We start from the raw sequence: 14,889 nt of genomic DNA on the forward strand, positions 1-14,889 counted from the left end.
ACAGAATAATTTTTTAATTCATTGAAAAATAAACTATAAAAACCAAGCAAGTCTTTTGTCTTTACGATTGTTTGCTGTTGGTTTATGTACATTAATTACAAAACAAACTCAAGCATAACGACTGGATTATTGGCTAACATTGCACCAGAGATAGCAGCTCACTAAGTCACCGACATAACATACGAGTAGAGACAAGGTGAGATAGATGCCACCAGTAAGAAGTGTAACAACTTAGCAGTCGATTAATTACACTACTACTAAGGGATCATCCATAAGTGACGTCACATTTTTAACGATTTATATTTCCCCCTCCCCTCCGCCACACATCGTCGCAAAACGTCACCCCCTAAATGACGTCATACCTCATGCTACAACCTCCTCAAAATTGCAGTTGAATTTTCTTTTAAATACTATAGTTTGTGTCCAAAATCTTGTCTGAACTCTATCAACAAAGAGTATTTTAATCAAGTCCTATTTCAATTCTTTAATACAGTTTTCTAAAACGCGAAATAACGGCTAAAACTCATTATCTAAAATTTTTATTTTAAATTGCAATAGTGTGACGTCCCATCATCCAACACCTCCTACGGACCTTCCCTCCCCTAATAGTGTGAAGTCATTTATGGACGACCCCTAATCATATATGGTTTCTGTGATGGAAAAATTTACATTTTTGCAACATTGTTTTTAAGATTTACGTCTAAAATTACCCGTATAGTTAAGTTGCAATAGTAAAGAGAAAAACGTCAGTCGATCACACTCATTTGCAGCAGAGCTAATTGTTTTTAAACATCTCTGGTACACGAAGAAATGTAAAGCGTCAAAGACTCTCATGGTTGAAAACTCAGACATTACGTCAGAAATAAAATCCTGTAATTCTTCACGGGTTGGTGTCTGAAAATATTTTAAAAATACGTGATTAAGCAGAGTAATGATATTGTTATCGCAAAATTTTTAAACTACATAATTTAACACGTGTTTCATAGGCCTCTCTTTTTATTTTAATCAATTTTACACAAGGTAATTTTTTTAAAAATTATTTCATTCATTGTTATTTTATACAATTGAGCACATTAGTGTTGAAACCAGCAGGCGATAGGGTACGCCAAGGACTGACGGGGACTCGTAGTGCGATACCATAGAACAGCGTCAACTCCTGGAACGGCGGTTAGGGGAAACCACCCTGGGAGTTTAACTAGGGGGTTGAACTCCCGAGGCGACTGAACCTAATTGCTACAGCAATCCGAAGTCCCCTGAACCTGTTTTTATAAAATGTCCGAAGGCCATTTACGATCAAGCTGGGTACCATGACGGTGGGACGACGTCCTGCGTCGGGTGATGGGGAAGGTAAACCCGGAGAGAGCCCACGGAAGGGAAGCGACCAAAACACAGTGTTCAAACCAATATCTTCGTGAGTTGCGAACAGCTTACGCCAAAAGCCAGTTAGTTGGGGTACACTGTGTGGAGGCCGGCCTGGCTATTGGGGGCGTATCTCCTGAGCCGGTGTTCCGTGTCATTTGAGTGTTGAAACTACATGAAACCACTGGCAATAGATAATTATGTATAGGGATTTGAAAAAAAGTATATTTAAAATATAAACCCATACATAAACCCGATTCAACTACGTTTAGAAACGAATACAATTTTCTATTATTCCGTGATCCGACCGCATGTATTGCATCAATGTGCTGCAAACAACGTTTTTAAAATACCCCCCCCCCCTCCTTTCCTTTTTTATGTTTTCAAATTTGCTATTTTTGTTTAAGAAAGAACGGCCTAGTGACTTTTGTAATGCCTTTTTTAAGTTTTCCCAATTAAAACACATTTTTTTCTGTACGTCACTGGACAACGGTTATCAGTAAAAAAATTAAACATATGAGCTAAACATTAGTAGTATTGATTCAATTGCACCGATATATACACAGGGCCGGCGCTACCTTTTAAGGCGAACTAGGCGGTCGCCTAGGGCGCTATCCATAGTGAAGCGCTAAAATGGGTAATCGCAATTATTAAAAAGTACCAATTAATTAATAACTTTGATTATATTATGTAAACTAAAAGGTAATTTTCAAAAGCGTAGCAATCTATATCGGTGTCCAGGACGAACTATCCATTCTCAGCCCCTTCTTCAAATTAGGCCTATATTTAGTTATACGAGTTGATGAAAATGCCCCCCCCCCAACCTCCCTTATTTAGAAAGTTCGGGGCGCTTTTCACCATTTAATTTGCCTTTTTCTTTTTGGTGTTACACAGTTGATGTAGAAAACAATTAAGTTAATCCGTAATGCTAAGTAGCAGTCTGCATTCTTTATTTCGACAGTATGCTATTAAGTAATGAGCTTTTTAGATTATTATCTACCATGGTTGGCGCCCCCTTTGGGTCGCTGCTTGTGGCGGCAGCCCCATCCGTCCTCCCCTAGCCACGCCTCTGATAATATAAAGAGATAATTATTGTATTCACTCTAAATGTTTTAGTGATTATCTAATGTAATGTTGATTTAGTGATCTAGCGCTTGACGTGACGTTGTAAAACACGAAAAGTTTTTATTTTTGATATGGTTTGTAAGTCTTTTAAATTAATTTTTTTCGGCGGGCATAAATGAGATCTTTTAAAACTAGATTATTTCAGACCAGAAATGATTTTCAGCTTATCGTGAAATAGGCTAAATGGTTTAATTAAGAATTTAGAGTCTAATTATCTATAATATAAGGGGGCTGTGTCTGTCCTTCCTTCCTTCCTTTCTTCCGTCCGTCCGTCCGTCATCGCTATAGATTTTGGGACTATAAAAGTAAACATTCGCACCATGCTGTGCTTTTCAGTGCTCCGCAGTGTCTTATTATAAGTAATAGAGTAGGGTTTGTTTATATAGCGGCATAGAGCTATTTTATAATTGCCACGGTTTTTACTCTTTCGCATAACGTCAAGAAAATATTAAATACACGCAAACTGCTAAAACGTATTAAAAAGATTAATGTCAAATATCATTTTCGTTTAGGCTCCCAGAAAAAGTGGATACATTTTAATAACATAATAACAGTAGGGTAGAAAAATCAAATTAATTTAACTCTTTTCTAATTTTGACAAAGGAGGTAATTTAAAAATACATTAAACTCACGCTAATCAAAAATGTGAATGCAAATATTCGTTCGTCATAGAAGGAATTAGTGTTGCAATAATATAATTAGCAAAATGTGAATGCAAATTATTCGGATGTGTAAGAGGAAATTATTGTTAGAAAATTATAATTAGCATGGATTGATAAAAGGCAATCTTTTATTTCTTTTATTCACTGAATGTAGGCCCTACTGTTTATTACTTATAATTTTTAATCAACTATTCAGCACTATTATAGGCGCGTCATCACGTTCATTAGGTGCGCAATGGTTTTAGTTATGAAACTCAATTGTAAATTTTTAAAATTTAAAGTACTGGAAAAAAAATGCGTGAATGGATAAAGTGAAATATTGTAGGTAAAACACGGATATTTTAAATACTGCCTATTATTTATACTGTTTTCTAATTATTATTCTTTCGGTTTGCGGACAAGCTAGGGGTTTTATAGGAGAGGCGTTGCTGTGGGGGGGGGGGGGGCATATGTCCCCGGATGCCGACCTTAGGGGGCGCCAAAGTGGGTTTGAAAAAATTTGCGAGGGGGGGGTGGAAATCGAAAGTTTTAAGGCGGGGGGGGGGGGAAGGGGTGCAAATCGAAAGTTTGAGGGGGGTGCAAATCACTGGAAAGGGCGCGATTTGTCGCTACGGGCTAGACTGTGAGCAATATGCCTTTATGATTGCATTTAAATTGTGTTTATGTTATGAGTGTTGTGTTTGTTTTTTCGTTTTTTTTTGTTTGTTTTTTTTGCGTTCGTTTATGTTGTGTTTAGTTTTGTTCTGTTCCCAAGTTGGTACATTTAAAAAATATTTACCGTGGCGGAGCACGGGATGCAGCTAGTATTATATATATAAGTAATGTTGGGTATATATATATATATATATATATATATATATATATATATATATATATATATATATATATATATATATATATATATCCAAAAATTATATATATATATATATATATATATATATATATATATATATATATATATATATATATATATATATATATATATATATATATATATATAATACATATATATATATATATATATATACATATATATATATATATATATATATATATATATATATATATATATATATATATATTTTGGAAATATATATATATATATATATATATAATTTTTGGATATATATATATATATATATATATATATATATATATATATATATATATATATATATATATATATAATTTTTGGATATATATATTTTGGAAATATATATATATATATATATATATATATATAATTTTTGGATATATATATATATATATATATATATATATATATATATATATATATATATATATATATATATATAATTTTTGGATATATATATATATATATATATATATATGTATATATATATATATATATATATATATATATATATATATATATATATATATATATATATATATATATATATTAATTTTGGGGCCCGAAAAAAATGCTGCGGGGGGGGGGGGGGGCGTTTTAATCAGTTTTGCCTAGGGCCTAGGAATATACGTTATTTAACTTATAAGGTTAGTTAACTCTGGTTTCTGTAAATAATACTATTTTGTTAACGCATGTGTAGCAATTTTATAACTGTATTTGAATCAAAACGATATTTAAAGTTACTAAATACGGTTACAAAATGTATGCGAGAATTAATAATTTTAAATATAAATCATTGATTCTAAATGAGTTTCGACAGCATAAATTTTATGTATAGTTTCTAATAGAATGGCTATTTTGATATCAGTTATAATAAAATCATTGTATTTAAGAGAATAATTTCGTTTTCAATATCAGTTTTCAACTGTTTTTGTACCACGTCTAAATAAGTAAAAAAAAATAAAAATCCAAGTATTTAATTTTAATAATAACCAGATTTTAAAAGCACTGAATGTTGGATTTAGTATAACCCTATCGCGTGCTCTCAAGAAACAGCTGGAAATCCCCATGATCTTCTTACGGAAATTCTGATGTGCTAGAACAATTATCTGCTGCAACTATGTACAGTTTAAAGTGTGATTTGCCCATTCCCGAAAATGTAATCATATAGTGTACTTGATACGTATGCTGAGAAATAAAATATAATACAAGCTGTCTTGTATTTTAGTGATAGGAAAAGAAAGAATGACCTACCTCTTTAAGAACTGTAATCGTAGCATAACATCTTAATGACCTGTATTGTTAAAACCATATATTTACAAGAGGTATATAAAACATAAAAACGATACAACGTGTGTGTGTGTTAACAGACTGTACTTCGGGTATATTGTATTTATATTGCATTGGAATTGAACTTTATGTGGAAGGAGAATACTTGCCACGGAATGACTAAAACAGCTCATGTACAAAAACTGAAAGTTGGATCTGGTGAAACATTCCCTAAAGGCATGGCCCCGGATAATACAGAGCACGTCCTTCGAGACTGTTCCTTAAATAGCCAGGTGCGACCCAAATTCTGGCCCCTATACACCTCACTTAAGGAAAATCGATATGGGGCAAGAGTGGTTCTGGCTACGACAGTCAAGTTCATTCACGAATTCTGGCTTGTTGTTTAAATACTCCATCATAAACTAAAACGCTGAAGTAGAAGATAAAAGCTCTTGACAAAATGGAAAGTAATGGTTGAGGCACTATGCTCCAGAAGGTGTAAAGATATTTTAATCAAGCAAGTCAAGAATTACGTCATGGGTAATTAATTTTGGTAGCATTCTTTGAATCTAACATCTTTGAATAACATCAACATCCGCCCTTCCATTTCATTGATCGACACATCTAAAGGACATTGAGATATACTTGATCTAGCTAATAGAAAAGGCCAGAATTTTGAATATTCTCTGGATGAGATTTGATACACTCGTTTATACATTTAAACTTTCCTTAAATAGCGTTTTTACAAGCAATCAAATTAATGTATGTATGTATATTATTTGTATTGTTAATAACGTTGTAATATTCGTAGATACGCATATTAATGCCTATTATATGTCTCTTGCTTAAACATGTTTTCAAAAATATGGCTATAGAAATGCGATTTTATGTCTAAACAAATGTTTTTGACGTTAAAAATTGTACTTACTTCTTCAATATTTGGAAATCTGTGCCGTTTATTTCTCTTACGTTGAAGCCAATCATTTGTTTTGCATTATCGTTTAGAAAACCTTTTAATGGATGCAAAAGTGTGTTACGTCAATAACATTAAAGTCAAAAGTATTATTGAGAGCAGCTGTTCTTAACCCAAGTTCTATTGAACCACAATGTGTTGGTGAGACAGTCTCAGAAGTTTAGGGGCGTTAAACTGATTTAGAGTAATTTTTAAAACTATACTATTTTAACAAATAAAATATATACATTTGAAGAACACAAAGACTAAATCATAGATGCCCACTTTTTGAAATTAGTTATTGTCCTTTTTGTTTACCACAAGCTCATATCTAACTTCTATAAAAATAAGAGAGCTAAAACACAGCCCAATACCGCAATATGTCGGATTTTATCAACATGCCACAATGAAAGAACAACTTATGTCCTATATTTACCCGAAAAAAACCAGAGATGTCAATGTTATTTTTGTACCAGCCAATGAGAATCAAGGGAAAACAACACATGTCACCAGCTACCACACGAACTGGGGTAAAGTGATTTGACATAATTTCCAGTTTGAGAACATTCATATTAGAATGTGATTGACACATGTCCAGTGTTAATCAAAAGTTTTCAGCGTAATGGCTAGCCTTCAGCAAACCTCACTACACCAGGGACACAAAGCAACGTCATTAAAACGACAAACAATGTGCTTCTGAAATTCACAGAAAGGAAAAATACACGTTATCATGCACAGACAGAGCTAGAATCAACTGTTCAGCCTTATGCCTGATACTCCCCGACTTTCTAGAGCATCCAATTGAGACAGAAATCTTGCTCAAGCTGTCCGAGTCGCTCCCTTTTCTTACCACCCTAAAGAAGCTTACACAGCTATTCTGCCTAGTCTAAATATTAAAGACATTCATACTAAAACAATGGGTATGTGAACAAAATAAACCACTTATTGAAGACTTGCCAAACAACGACCTGTGCAACCCTGAAGCAGATCAAAGACAGAGCAATAGTCAGAATGTTAAATCAGCGTGAAATTACGGCATGCATTGATGAATTGATTATTTAATACTATAAGTCCTTGGCTATCAGTATTATAATAAACTGTTCTTCAATACAGAATGTGTGATTTTAAAAGCATTAACGTGAATTAAGTAGAATTACAAAAGAAAAACAACACATGTACAAATTGATATGCATTTTTTTAAAATTCATTCTGAACACATTTTTTTCTATCTAGTAATTAAATAAATACACCAAATTATTGATGATTGAACCAATTTTCATAAAAAAACTAATTTCATTTAAAAATGTAACACGAGTGAGGCTACCAGAGTCTGCAAACACTAAATTTCGTTTTTCTCGAAAGTAAAAAGTGTGAAAACTTTGGTTTTGCCCATGTGGTCTTGGTTTGGTTAAACTTTCTCAAGGAATAAGTGTTGAGAAATAGTATGAATGTGAGTGCCCGGGGGTGATTATTTATTTTTTTCATTATTGTTTTCGCGAAGATTAAAAATAAAAATTTTGCTTTTCGTATCGGGTAGACGGCTGCAATTTTTCTACTTATTATTATTGTATAATGATTTTATGTTTTTAGTTTGTTTAGTGCTTAAGTTTTGGTGATATTTTAAGCCTTTTTAAGTGATCAGAGTAATGTTTTATGTTGTATCTTTAGTTATCAATTTTTAAAGGTTATTTCATGTGCATAATGTGTGAAGCGAGTATAATTCGTCTACAAGCTCTGTGGAGTCACTGGAGGTTGCTTGTGGCGCTTGAAAACGTATGTTGAATAATTCTCTTTTTGATACCAGTAGAGTAGAAATTTTCTTTTTTATTATACTTAATACCATGGACTAAGTGTAGCAATGTACGTTACGCAAGTATTACGAATTTAAAAAATTACTGATTTTTGGGAAGTCGCCATCAAGTTTTGTTATGAAAAGCTAGAGGGCTCACATTTTAAACTAATTGTTTACAATTATGATAAAAAAACATTATTTTAATATGATTGAATGTTTAGTGCATTTGTTTGTTATTTTATCTATGTATTGTAAGGTTTTTGTTTAACGTTCTAGTCTAGATTTCTGTGTCTTGTTTTTAAAATATTTGATTAATTAATTAATTAGCATTTCGTTTTTTTATTATTGATTAAAGTTATGAGTGAAACAACTGTGGTTGATGATTGCCAATGTACTGACACACGATAATTTATAGTCCTAGGGCTTACATATAGTTTGCGCTTTATTAATCAATAGGCATATGCCTACAAGTGCTGAAAATCGTGATTCAAATGCAGTACAGCCCTGTTCGATGGACTTTATATCATGTTTGTCTTATATAAAAAAAATAACTTTTATCTAACAAAAACGGTAACTCTACTATAAAATTTATATACGAAAGCTAAGCGTGGCCTAGGACTCTAGTCTTTATATATAAGTAAGTACCTACTGAAATTATCACACATTAAATTATTTGACGGAAGGAAAGGACACGCTGGTAGCAACAATCGGCTGAAAAAATGCTAGTCTACTTGTCCTATAGAATGGCTTCGTTATGTCTCAAAATAAAGTATTTTATAACAATACATTTTTACATTACTGTGATGCTTTTGATTACGAAAATAAAACAAAATAGATATTAAACTAGTATCTTAATAATGCCTAAAAGAACCTGTAACTTCCCTAATAAATAACAATTTTAAATAATGTTTAAAATAATTACTTATTGCGTCTGTATATGTGGTTGAATTATATGCTAAATCCAACAGCAAAACTGTTGCAACGGTCAATGTGTATCCGCCTTTGATTTCCATGTTTTTAATAGCCTAGGGAAAAAAACATGTATATTAGATTGTGCCATGCCATGGTAACATATTGGAACCCATGCAGTATAGGTATTTATATAAAAACATGTTAACTGTATTACACACAGTTATTTTTATAAAAACATAATAATAATAATGTTAAAAAATAACTATGGATACATATTTTGAAACAGAAGATCAAGCGGAATTCAAAGAAATAATGTAGTCAAATGTTTACGCATTTACTTTTACTTCTTTTATATGTTCAAGTACTTATAAGAGCTGTGTGGACGCAATCAAATACATCTAGATAAAAACTGTTTTCCCCAAAATGTTATACAAGCATTTATTTAAAGACATTAAGTAATGTATTGATATATTCATCCACACCTTTAATTATATAAGTTCCGAACAAATACTTCGATTTCACGGAGACCTATAGGGGTTTCACTTGAAACTTACAGGAATTTATAAAAAATTATTAATTAAAAAAGGAAAGAAGTTTCATTATTCATCTATTTTAGTCTTTAAATAGTCTTTACATATTTGATAATAATTATTTTTTTAGCTTTACAGATCATATAATTCGAGAATGCAATGTATTTATCAACAGCTATCGATAATCTAGAATTACGCAATTTATTGTTTGTACTTAAAAAGAAAGTAGAGAAACTATCTAACAACTAGTCAAACATATAATGAAAAATTGAGTTTCTTTACTAAACTATTTCTTGTCTTAATCTATATAGTCTAAAATTGAAGTTGTTTACAAGTTTGTGTATTTGTATGTAACCCTCACTCAGTGGGGATTGCTTTTACCCACTGAGGTGTTGTGGTTAAACGGGCTGACCCTGAGATTTTGGACTAATTGAAGCGACGCTGTTGTCCACTAATTGACTTTATTCAACAGTGCATCGAGCCATGACGGCAATGTAGAACAACAGTAGTAAACGACGATTAGAGATGAATAACGAAATGATGAAATGAAACAAAGTCTGTAGCCCTAAAACAAATGTAAACAAAAGGTTACATCAATGATAATACCAACATGACATGGGACACAGGTAAAATCGCTCACAGAAGAGCACGCAAAACAACTACATCAACAGGGTTACGATCCCACAGGTGCCGCAACCCAATGAATTAAAACTGTATTCTTATCCCCCATTGGCTGGTAACCGTATGTGTTACATTTGTTTGGTGTTTTTGTTTGTCTGTTTTGTTACTTGAGAGCTTGTATAACTCTCAATTACGTATTTATATAGAAAAATAAGGTTATTTTTTTCAACAACTGTTAAACACATATTTCTTTAAAGAAGTTAATTAATTTATTGATATATTACTTGTCAAAACACGCATTTAATCATAAAAATTCAGAACACTTTTTTTTCATCAAAAACATTAAACTTGCACATGCTTAGTGCGTTACTTAATTTTAAGGCCAAATAAAAAATAGGTTTACATAAAAATACAAATTTATATATATAGTGACGTCACTTAAAACGTTAAGTTATTTATCAAAATAAAATACTAAAGCATAAACTTTAAACAACGAAATATAATTTATATAGAAAATATATGCTTATACCAGTGTCGGCCTTCTCCGCTAAATTCAAGTGCCCCATCCCCGGAGAAAAGGCTGAAAGAAACACTGCATGTGTGAGATTTATCTTCTAAAAGTAGAAAACGGTCTATATTAGGTCTATAGTAGGCTTTACTTTTGTCTGTATAGTCTATAAATGCGTCCAGTGTTTCTTTCAGAATTTTTACTTCCCGGAGGGGTGGGAAATATACTTAAAATATTGGGGGGGGGGGGGGCTAGATTAAAATTTCTGGGAGGGGTCGGACTCTAATAAAAGTATACATTTTCTATTTAAGTTGTATTTCGTTGAAAGGGACGTGCCTCGCGGTGGGTAGTTGGGGATGGGGGGGGGGGGGAGTTGGAGCCCCTCAGTCGCCTGAAAAAAAATCTAAATGTGACTTTTGTCATGATTGAGATTAAGTGAATGATTTAGGAGTATTGCTTAGACTATATTTCGTATTAACGTGCGGTAACTAAGTGTAGATTGAGCTCACATCCTATTAAAATACCGATTTTGTATAAAAATCTGTTTTAATGTTTTCGTTTCCGGTTCAATGTATAACGAAGGTGTTGATATTGATTTTGGTTTAGAGAAAAGAGACAACACTATCAACCTAGCGCCCGTTGTAGCGTTCCTCAACGGGCCATTTATCTCGTCTATAATAATAGTTTCGCTGTATTTCTGTGTATGTATCTATCGATGTATCTATCTATGAATATATCTATGTATGTATCTGTCGGGAACGCTTTTATTTATAGAGAAAACAGAAGCAGAGTAAAAACATTCAGAGTAATACGAAAAACGAAACGTGACGTCACATATAGTGGTATATAGTCTAAATCCGGGAAAGAACACACAATAATCTGACGTCATTGATTCTCGAGTAAACATTGAAAGCCAATTTTGTCTAATCTTGAAATTTGGTTTGCGTGCAGAGTTTATTTCATGCATCTCTTCGCGTAGGGGCGAAGCCCAACCCCCCCCCCCCCCTCCTTAAGAACATCAAAGCCGCCCCTCCACCCTCAAAAGAAATGACGTCATCGATACTGTATAATAAAAACACTGGTATTACGGCCTAATTAATGTACCTAATCTTAAAATTGTTTTGCTTGAAGAGTTTCTTTTATGCATCTTTTCGGGTAGGGGTGAATCCCCGCCCCCTGCACCGGAGTATTTTATTGATTGAAGTGCCCCACCCCAGGAAAAACGTCTGAAAGAAACACTGCGTGAATGAGGTTTATCGGCCAAAAGTAATAAACGTCTATATTTTATATAAATAGGCTCTAGTCTTTAGTATACAAATGTGACCTGTGCTTCTTTCACACATTTTTCTCCCCGTGGTGGGAATGTACTTGAAATTTTCGCAGGAGGGTTGGTTTAAATTTTCCGGGTAGGTGTCGGACACTGGTAAAAGTATATATTTTCTATATAAATTATATGTCGTTATAGAACGACAACCCCTCGATCTCCCGAAGAATTACCTGAAAGAAACTCTCAATGCGAATTTTGTCAAAGGTTTCAGGGTATGACCACGACTATAATTAATATGGATATGCAGCAACTGTGTGCCGATTTTTTTTATAAAAAATGTCATTGTTCGTTTCCGGTTAATCTGGAAGTTGAGGTGGTGATTTTGATTTTGGCTTTGGGTTAGATAAAAAGACAACAATATGAACCTAGCGCACGTTGTATCTCTTTCTCAACGGGCCATTTATCTCGTTTTTTAATAATTTTTACACTATTCTGTCACTCTCACTCTATCGCTTGGGTACACTATATTGAAAACACAAGCAAAATAAAAACGTTCACAGTCAAATGGAAAACTATACGCGACGTCACATGAAAATGTAGGAGCTATTCTTAAGCTGGAAAAGTAAACACAATAATATGGCATCATTGATTCTTGAGTATAGAATTAAAAAGCCATTGCTAAAAAAAACACAATAATAATGACATCATCAATACTTGATAATAAAGACACTAAAATTACCATCTCATTTATTTCTCTAACCTTAACCCATATGATCCTAAGGTCTCAAATTTTTATAATTTTTTGATATGGTTTAGCTTTTGGGCACTGAATGAAGTAATGACTATGGATTTTTTTTAAAAATCAATACTTTTATTAAAATATCGATTTTTTTAAAAAAACGTCCCATAAATGGGACGCTAGCAACGAACGGCCACATGTAAATTTATTGGAAAAAAAATCACTTATCACGAAATATGGCTAATCACGCAAAAAATAAGCTGTATACCGATTTTGTATTGTTAGACCAATGATTACATTGTTTCGGACAGCTAAAAATACTGATAATGATCAATTGAGTTAGCCATACCATGGTCTAAAATGCAGAAATTAGGTTCAAAAGTCTAGTTTTCTTTCAATCTAGCATCCATCAAAATGAACAACACTTGGAAGTAAGTAAAGCTGTGGCTAGTACATCTAATCATACACACATGATCACAAATATTGATATTATTCATCGAAACTGTAATATAATTAAATATAAATAATTGATTTTTTGGGGGGCGTACTTGAAATTTTCAGGAGTGGGGAATTAAATTTCAGGGGAAGGGTGGACATTGGTAAAAGTATGTTTTGTATATAAATTCCATTTTGTTCTGGGGCAGAGCCTCTCCCCTCCTCCGAAATTATGCCTGAAAGAAACTCTGCCATCAGTGATTTTGCAAAAAATGATCCGGTTCAGTCCCAGATGTCATCCAGCCATCTTCTCTTTTGTTACCCTCGCTATCCCCCCCCCCCTCACAGGCATACATTAGGACATCAGACATCTTATTTTTAGGGCCCGGATCCGTCTATGGGGGCTTGTATTGAGTGTTCATGGCTCTCATCCATGTATGCACCTCACTATGCGAACAGCTCCCAATCTAACACCAGGAATATCCATAAAAAAGTTAACAAAGTAAAACTGGTATTGGGAACCTTTGGAAGGGAATATTATTGGGGCATGACAACTGTACACAGCTAATTTACATTTCTGCTATATGTAGCCTTAGCCCTCTTATATGAAGAGAGTTAACCAACCCCCATGACTGAATCAGTTCACCTAAATCGTGGCCATTGTTATAATTCTGGTTTGTTATAATTTTAATATTACGCTAGTAAATTTACAGCAATACTATATTAGTTTGTATTCAATGGTATTAAATACTTCAGTAAGTGTAATTCTGAAAACTTAAAAATAAAATTTAAGTTTTATAATATTTTCAATTTTTTAATAAAATAATATATAAGAAAATCTAGCTCAAGGTCACAATTAAATATCTATAAATACTACTTAACACCACAAAGTCAACAGTTAACAAAGTCAACAATTGTTTCACCATAAATAACCGTTTAACATAAACATTTGCCTCTGTGTTTCTCGCTACTGCCCAATAAATGTGACGTTTGTGTAACAATCTTATTACGAAACACCACTCTATCAGCCAGATAGCTGGCGAACGTACCCGGGTTCTTTTAGATGGTTATACACAGATGGCTTAAAACCCTATAAATGGTAGCTAGCACAACAGTTAACGAGGACACGTACTTAGCGTCTAGGGGATACACTCGATGAACTCCTGATACCAACAACACATTTAATCCATATATAACATTTAATATGTGTACAAATTCAAGATAAGACCCTAGCTTTATACAGAATAAAATGAATGAGTAGAAAATCAAAAACCCAACTTACAATTTGAGGAAAAAAACACTATTTTACACTATCACAGGATATGGCACTCAAGAAAATCACCACAACTTATACGACACTACTTAATGCACAAAATATTACTTAAAACCACAAGTAATAAAGGAAAAATGCTGCTTAAAACTATAGGCTACAAAATAGCGACAATCAAGGCTTTCTCTCTCAAAAGATGTCTGGTCTTACTGCTGCTGTGGACTGCTGCGATGGACTGCCTGCAGCAAAGTGTGTGCAGACCATTTGACACCTGGGGCAACATGGGAGGTCACCTTCAAAACATGAGACTATTGGTTGGGACATCTCTGATGTCCGAATCAACCAATCGAAAGTATAAAAGTATTGCACCACCACTCGTGATGGAAAAGTACTGGGGTATATGTCTTTCTTAGAACTATGGAAAATTTCCTGTAGTTGCACCACATCACTCATGGTTGAGCAATAAAAGTCAAACTAAAAAAATACAAGACCTAAGTAGGTCACAATCTACATTGGGCCTTTCGTTGCTAGCGTCCCACTAATGGGACGCTTGTTGTACACTTGATATATTAAA

The 14,889-nt window shown here is 33.2% G+C and overlaps 1 protein-coding gene across 2 annotated transcripts in view; it reads right to left on the minus strand.

Annotated features, from left to right (window-relative positions):
- The window catches only part of LOC131931533 (uncharacterized), a 38,760-nt gene that overhangs the window by 9,387 nt on the left and 14,484 nt on the right, over positions 1–14,889 (minus strand). For both annotated transcript variants that reach the window (XM_059288361.1, XM_059288362.1), the window contains 4 exons: positions 8,956–9,058; positions 6,218–6,299; positions 5,275–5,314; positions 711–894 (listed from right to left, as the gene is read on the minus strand). In XM_059288361.1, coding sequence (XP_059144344.1) covers positions 711–894; positions 5,275–5,314; positions 6,218–6,299; positions 8,956–9,058 — 409 coding nt within the window. The remainder of the gene's footprint in view (positions 1–710; positions 895–5,274; positions 5,315–6,217; positions 6,300–8,955; positions 9,059–14,889) is intronic.

The sequence above is a fragment of the Physella acuta genome, unplaced genomic scaffold (genome assembly GCF_028476545.2).
Source record: "Physella acuta isolate Inbredline_101_S28 unplaced genomic scaffold, ASM2847654v3 ptg001989l, whole genome shotgun sequence".
Classification (NCBI taxonomy): Eukaryota; Metazoa; Mollusca; class Gastropoda; family Physidae; genus Physella; species Physella acuta.